General features: G+C 57.4%; 1 protein-coding gene across 1 annotated transcript; it reads left to right on the top strand.

Annotated features, from left to right (window-relative positions):
- The first annotated feature begins 6,458 nt into the window (after positions 1-6,458).
- On the top strand, positions 6,459-6,854 carry LOC136528684 (uncharacterized). Its single transcript, XM_066521650.1, has one exon. The coding sequence runs from the start codon at positions 6,459-6,461 to the stop codon at positions 6,852-6,854; it is 396 nt and encodes a 131-aa protein (XP_066377747.1).
- Positions 6,855-8,003: the final 1,149 nt, after the last annotated feature.

Below are 8,003 nucleotides of genomic sequence, written 5' to 3'. Positions count from 1 at the left end.
CTAGAGCTATATATATATATATATATATATATATGAGCATATCCTCGGTCCGTTGTAAAACAAATTAGTGTAGATCCAACCTAAAATCAATCAGATCGATCAACCATTCTTCATGTCGGATTTAAGGCTTGTTTAATTGATTCCTAACAAACTTGCAACGACATAGCATAGAATTTGTGGGACATGTGCTAGAGTTTTGTTAGAAATACTACCGCGCGTCCTAATGAGAATGTTGTCGGGTACCTTAGAACGGGGTACCCTGAGCGAACATCAAAGGGGTCACTTAAGCCCCATCAAAAAACAAAGCTAGAATGTAAGCCGTGGGCCCCTCACCCGCCACGTCCGAGCCCGTCAGGCTCTCCGCTTCGCCTCGAACCTCGCGCAGGAGGTCTCGGCGTCCTGACGCAATCTCTGCCTCGCGCGAGCCTCTCGCGCAAGGCCTCGGCAAGAAGTCCGATCTCCGTCTCGCGCGAGGCCTCATTCTCCGTCTCGCGCGAGGCCTCATTCTCCGTGTCGCTCGAGGCCGGTTCGTCCGCAGCCCGTCGCCCCCCGCCTCGACCGACCCTCTCGACAGCGCGTCATGTCTCATTAATACTTCAACCACTCCCGCAATTTCAGCCGGACGATGGCTCGACGCCATAAAATGGCCGACGAGACCCGAGGGCATCAGCGCCATACCGGCTGGGACAGGGCACGACGGGGATTACCGGCCACTGTGTTCTGACGCTGTGCCCACGATCAGTGCCCACACTACACTGTGTCCCGCGATCCCCGCCTCGAAAACAACATCGCACGGACAACTTGGCCTAGGTCATCACCGCCTCCAAGCCGGCGCACCAGATCAGCCGCCCACTCGGGGCCTCGGCACTGTGCATCAAGGTCTCGGCTATCTCAGGGTTTGTGCTCGTCGAGACCCCCCACTGCGGTGCAGCCTCGGCATCGACCAAGCCTCGGCCTCGCACATAGTCCATCCACAGCGGCTTGCACGTTCACCGCCGCACCCACTCCGAGGCAGCCCAGGGGCTCCCATGACGCACAGGGTCGGACGTGACCAGCACGTCGCGCCCAGTGCTCCAAGGACGGACCACTCCGACGACCACACCGCCATAGGAACAGGCCACAGGGCTTGGACACACCGCCCCTGTTGGCACGACGCCGTATAGTTAACACATGTATTGTCCTTGTCCTCCCTTCAACTATAAAAGGAGAGGACTTGGGCCACTTAGAGGGGGACTCGAAGAGAAGAACACCTTGTAACACACACACACGCACACATCCCAGTCGCCTGAGAACAACATCTCAAGCGGCCCACACGACACCTTGCCGAGACCTGGGACTAGCTTCCTCTCTCCCTAGCTTGTAACCCCCTACTATAAGCACTTCGGTGCAAGGAATGCAAGATCGATCTCTCAGACTGGACGTAGGGCATCGATTGCATGAACCAGTATAAACCTTGTGTTTCTTTGCATCACTATCCGGGATTAGGGGCACGCAGTTCAAATTCACTGGTTGGTTGAGGACCCCCCGGTCCGAAACACCGATAGTTGGTGCGCTAGGTAGGGGCCTCTGCGTGTCAGTTTCGTCATCCCAGCAGGTTCCGGATGGCAGACCCCGTACGACCATTGCGTCTCGGCACGGTGGTTTGGTTTGGGAGCCTAGAGGTCATGTCTCTAGGGCATGAGTATGACATGGTACTCCTCACTCCTCGAGCCCCACCAACCGACGATGAAGTCACGCACCGGTAGCCTAGGCGCAGGCGATGCCCGGGCGGCCGCTCTCACCGTGCTCGCTAGGCACGACACGAGCAAGACCACCCCGACGCTACGTGAATCCAGGGCGGCACGCCACTCCCCGTCGATATCCTACGACCAGCTGTTGGCATAGGGTCCCTGGCTTGAGACCTGTCTAGCCTAAGCTTGGACAAAGGAAAATCGCCGGTGGCACATGGCGATGCCTAGTCATCAAGCTCCGCTCCACCACTCCCTGAGGAGCTGATCCCGGTGGAGCAGAGTTTGGCGACGGCACCATCCCCATACCCCTTTGGGTTGAGAAATGCCGCCGCCTCTTACGCCTACGCTTACACTGCCGCTCACGAGGATCCCTCAGAACGCCGCCAGCGCTTCGCTCTCGACCTGAGCACCCACGTCGACTCCTCGGAGGAGGACGAGGCATGGCCCGGAGTGGATTTCTCTGGACTCCACGACCCTGGGGCTATGCGCCAGTTCTTGGCCGCAAGTGACTACTGCTTTGGCTACTCCGACTCCGACGATGAGGGTACCTACGACCCCACTCGTGAGTGTTTTCACGTCGGGCTTGGGATGCCAAGGGCGGGCGAAGAGGACGAGGGGGTAGGTAGCCATTCCCCGCTTCGCCCGGGTACAGGCGCCGCCACACCTCCACGCATTGTCCTACCGGCAGCATAGAACGAGAACCTCGTTCTTGCGCAACCTCAACGCCCAGACCTGGAACAACTCCGTGAGCTCCAAGCCAAGGTCGAACAGGACCGACTTCTTCTACAACAGCTTCGAGACTCTCTCGAACAGGAGCAGCGAGGTCGTGGCAAAGGCGGAGGAGCCCGACGAAGGGCCCGTGATGTACATCACCGCATCCACGACGACGAAGGGAGCGAGCAACCCCCAGTCTTCAATCGCGCTAGCCAGAACGTCACGGATGCGGCAATGCTAGTCCGCGCAATGCCCGAGCCTTCTACAACGGAGGGGCGGCGGGTCCGCGACGAGCTCCGGGATCTCCTAGAGACCGCTGCGGTACAGCAGGCCAAAAGTTTCGCCTCCCGACGGCATGGGGGCGCCTCGAACTTGCCCGCAGCCCCGCCTCGATAGGATAGGGAAGCCTCGGTTCGTCCCAAACCCGCTCGAGCACCAATAGCCCATAGGGGCCCCCGTGCTTCTGGACCGCCTCGGCAATCGACGCGAGGTGTAGGGAGACCATGAGGTGGTCAGTAGGCGACGACGCCACGATAACAAGGGGCCCGCTCGGGGCTACCACCCACACCGAGGTGGTCGCTACGACAGCGAGGAGGACCGCAGTCCTTCTCCTAAACTGCCAGGCCCTCAGGTCTTCAGCAGGGCCATCCACGCTGCCCTTTTCCCGGCCCAGTTTAGGCAACCAGCCAATCTCACGAAATATAGCGGCGAGACCAACCCCAAACTCTGGCTTGCCGATTACCGCCTAGCCTGCCAGCTAGGTGGCGTAGACGATGACCTGCTCATCATCCACAACCTCTCCTTGCTCTTGTCAGACTCAGCGCGAGCCTGGCTCGAGCACCTTCCTCCCTCACAAATCCACAACTAGCGCGACTTGGTTAGGATCTTCGTCGGAAACTTCCAAGGCACATACGTGCGCCCTGGGAACTCCTAGGACCTTAAAAGCTATCACCAGAAGCCAGACAAGTCTCTTCGAGACTTCATCTGGCGCTTCTCCAAACAGTGCACCGAGTTGCCCAGCGTCGGCGACTCAGAGATTGTCCAGGCTTTCCTCTCTGGCACCACCTGTCGAGACCTGGTTCGAGAGTTAGGTCGGAACGTACCACACTCCACTGCTGCGCTCCTCGACATTGCCACCAACTTCGCCTCGGGCGAGGAGGCTGTCGGAGCCATCTTCCCCGACAGCGACACCAAGGGAAAGCGGAGGGACGAGGCCCCCGAGGCCTCGGCCTCCCACCTCCCCAAGAGAAAGAAAAAGGGCGCCTAGGAAAGCAGGAGGTCCTGGAGGCCGATCTGGTCAGGGCTACAGAACGCAAGAATCCCCGAGGCCCCAGAGGCCCTAGGCCTTTCGACAACATGCTTAAGAAACCCTGCCCTTACCACCAAGGCTCGGTCAAGCACGCCCTCGAGGATTGCTCCATGCTGCGACGTTACTAGGCCAGGCTCGGGCTCCCCGATGACGATGCCAAGCAGAAGGGCACCGGCGACCGGGACGAGGACAAAGGCGATGGGTTCCCCGAGGTACGCAACACCTTCATGATCTTCGGTGGACCCTCGGCGTGCCTTATGGCGCGGCAGCGCAAGAGGGAACGTCGAGAAGTCTTCTCGATCAAGGTGGCCACTCCCTAGTACCTTGACTGGTCTTGGGAGGCGATCACCTTCGATCGAGATGACCACCCTAACCATGTTCCGAATCCCGGGCAGTACCCACTGGTTGTCGACCCGATCATCGGCAACACCCGACTCTCCAAGGTGTTGATGGACGGAGGCAGCGGCCTCAACATCCTCTACGTCAATACCCTAGAGCTCTTGGAGATCGACCGGTTGAGGCTCCAAGGAGACGTCGCCCCCTTCCATGGCATCGTGCCAGGGAAGCGCACGTGACCCATCGGGCGCATCGACCTTCCCGTCTGCTTCGGCACCCCCTCTAACTACCGCAAGGAAGTCCTTACCTTTGAGGTAGTCGGGTTCGGGGGAGCCTACCACGCCATCCTAGGGCGGCCGTGCTACGCCAAGTTCATGGTAGTCCCCAACTATACCTACCTCAAGCTCGAGATGCCAGGCCCTAGCGGTATCATCACGATTGAGTCCACGTATGAACATGCATATGACTGCGACGTTGAGTACATCGAGTACGCCAAGGCTCTTGCAGAGGCTGAGACCCTCATCGCCCACCTCAACTAACTCAGTGGCGAGACGCCTGACTCTAAGCGTCGCGTGAGGGCGTTCGAGCCCGCGGAAGCCATCAAACTTGTCCCGGTCGACCCCGCCTGCCCCGACGACCGAGCGCTGAGGATCAGCGCCACCCTCGACATCAAATAGGAAGCCATGCTCATCGACTTTCTCCATGCAAACGCTGACATATTCGCATGGAGTCCCTTGGACATGCCGGGCATACCGAGGGAGGTCGCCGAGCACGCCCTAGACATTCGGGCCGGATCTAGACCGGCGAGGCAACGCCTACGTCGCTTCGATGAGGAAAAGCATAGGGCCATTGGTGAGGAGATACAGAAACTCTTGATGGCCGGATTCATCAAAGAAGTGTCCCACCCAGAGTGGTTGACTAACCCCATGTTAGTCAAGAAGAAAAATGGGAAATGAAGAATGTGCGTAGACTACACTGGTTTGAACAAAGCATATCCAAAAGTCCCCTTTCCATTACCCCGAATCGATCAAATCGTTGATTTCACTGTAGGGTGCAAGACCTTGTCTTTCCTTGATGTGTATTCTGGTTACCATCAAATCAAGATGAAAGAGTCAGACCAGCTCGCGACTTCTTTCATCACACCATTCGGCATGTACTGCTACGTGACTATGCCTTTCGGCCTCAGAAACACAGGTGCCACGTACCAGCGGTGCATGACCCAGGTCTTTGGCGACAACATTAGGCGGATCGTCGAGGCCTACGTAGACGACATCGTGGTCAAGACTAGAAAAGCCGAGGATCTCATCGACGACTTGAGGATAACCTTCAAATGCCTTAGAGAGAAGGGCATCAAGCTCAATCCCGAGAAGTGTGTGTTCGGGGTCCCCCGAGGCATGCTCTTAGGGTTCATAGTCTCGGAACGCGGCATCGAAGCCAACCCAGAGAAGGTCTCAGCCATAACCAGCATGGGACCAATCAGAGACCTCAAGGGAGTACAGAGGGTCATGGGATGCCTTGCGGCCCTGAGCCGCTTCATCTCGCGCCTCGGCAAAAAAGGTTTGCCTCTGTACCGACTCTTGAGAAAATCTGAGCGTTTTTCTTGGACCCCCGAGGCCGAGGAAGCCCTCGATAGACTCAAGAGGCTGCTCACAAATCCTCCCATCATGGTACCCCTAGCCAGGGACGAGGCCCTCTTACTCTACGTCGCCGCAACGACCCAAGTGGTCAGCGCTGCCATAGTGGTAGAGAGGCAGGAAGAGGGGCATGCTCTACCCACCCAACGTCCTGTTTATTTCATCAGCAAGGTGCTCTCTAAGACCAAAGCACGCTACCCTCACATCCAAAAGCTAGTCTATGCCATGGTCCTGGCCCGGCGCAAATTGCGTCACTACTTCGAGTCGCACCCAGTGACTGTGGTATCATCTTTCCCCCTAGGCGAGATAGTTCATAATCGGGAGGCCTCGGGCAGGATAGCCAAGTAGGCCATCGAGCTTATGGGGGAAACCTTGACTTTTGTGCCTCGAAAAGCAATCAAGTCTTAGGTCTTGGCCGATTTCGTGGCTGAGTGGACAGACACCCAACTGCCACCTGCTCAAATTCAGACGGAGTGCTGGACCCTGTACTTCGACGGATCCTTGATGAAGACCGGGGCAGGCGCGGGTCTGCTCTTCATTTCACCCCTCAGAGTACACATGCGCTACATGGTGCGGCTCCACTTCACCGCCTCCAACAACGTGGCCGAGTACGAGGCCCTCATCAACGGCTTGCAAGTCGCCATCAAACTTGGGGCACGGCGCCTCGACGTCCGAGGCGACTCGAGGCTCGTCATAGATCAAGTGATGAAGGAGTCAAATTGCCTCGACCCCAAAATGGAGGCTTACTGCAAGTTGGTACGATGCCTGGAAGACAAGTTCGATGATCTCAAACTAAATCACGTCACGCGGAAGTATGAGGCCACCGACGAGCTGGCAAAAATGGCCTCGGCACGGGCACTGGTCCCCCCGAACGTTTTTGCCAGAGACCTCCACAGGCCTTCCATTAACTACACCTTGGTAACAGAGGAGGGCCCACCGGTGGAAACCATGGTGAAACTCGACGCCCCCTCCACTGTCGAGACCCCCTCAACCGAGCCTGAGGTCATGGAAGTCAACACCGAGCCTCCGCAGACTGATCAGGATGTGGATTGGCGAATCCCATTCCTTGATTGGCTTGATCGGGGGGAGCTTCCTGGCGACAGAATCGAAGCACAATGGCTTGCGCACTGAGCTAAGACCTACGCCCTCTACAATGACAAATTGTATAGGTGAAGTCCCTCAGGTGTCCTCCAACAATGCATCACTGCCGAGGCGGGCCAAGCCCTGCTTTGGGACTTGCACGCAGGCGCCTGCGGGCACCATGCGGCGCCTCAGACGCTCGTGGGGAACGCTTTCTGCCAAGGGTTCTACTGGCCGACGGTGGTCGCCAACGCTACCAAGCTAGTACGCTCCTATGAAGGATGCCAGTACTATGCTCGGCAGACACATCTCCTGGCCCTAGCCTTGCAAACCATCCCCATCACGTGGTCGTTCGCCGTATGGGGGCTCGACATGGTTGGGCCTCTGCAGAAGGCCCCCGGGGGCTACACCCATATACTAGTATCAATCGACAAGTTCTCCAAATGGATTGAGGCTCGTCCGATCAATCGAATCAAATTCGAGCAGACGGTGTTGTTCTTCACTGACATTATCCATAGATTTGGGGTCCCCAACACCATCATCACCGATAACGGGACACAGTTCACCGGCAAAAAGTTCCTGACATTTTGCGACGACCACCACATCCGTGTGGCCTAGTTAGTCGTAGGACACCCAAGGACCAACGGCCAAGTAGAGCGTGCCAACGGCATGATCCTACAAGGCCTCAAGCCAAGGATTCACAATCGGTTGAAAAAGTTTGGCAAGAAATGGCTCGCCGAACTCCCGTCGGTCATCTGGAGCCTGAGGAACACTCCAAGCCGAGCCACGGGGTTCACGCCTTTCTTCCTGGTCTATGGGGCTGAGGCCATCCTCCCCACCGACTTGGAATATGGTTCCCCAAGGCTACAAGCCTATAACGAACAAAGTAACCGCAGCACCCGAGAGGACACCCTTGATCAACTGGAGGAAGCCCGAGACGTTGCGCTACTACACTCGGCCAAATACCAGCAGAGCCTATGGTGCTATTAGGCCCGACGCATCTGAGGCCGAGACTTGAAGGTAGGTGACCTGGTGTTGAGGCTAGCACAGAGCAACAAGGGCCGCCACAAGCTGACCCCGCCATGGGAAGGACCGTACATCATCGCCCAAGTACTGAAGCCCGGGACCTACAAGCTAGCCAACGAGAAGGGTGAAGTCTTCACCAACGCTTGGAACATAGAATAGCTACGTCGCTTTTAT

The sequence above is a fragment of the Miscanthus floridulus genome, chromosome 19, assembly GCF_019320115.1.
Source record: "Miscanthus floridulus cultivar M001 chromosome 19, ASM1932011v1, whole genome shotgun sequence".
In the NCBI taxonomy this organism is placed as follows: Eukaryota; Viridiplantae; Streptophyta; class Magnoliopsida; order Poales; family Poaceae; genus Miscanthus; species Miscanthus floridulus.
This window is presented reverse-complemented; position numbering and strand designations above follow the sequence as displayed.

What these genes read in the sequence shown, in the direction of transcription:
- LOC136528684 (XM_066521650.1), top strand. Translation starts at nt 6,459, where the DNA reads ATGGAGGCTTACTGCAAGTTGGTACGATGCCTGGAAGACAAGTTCGAT.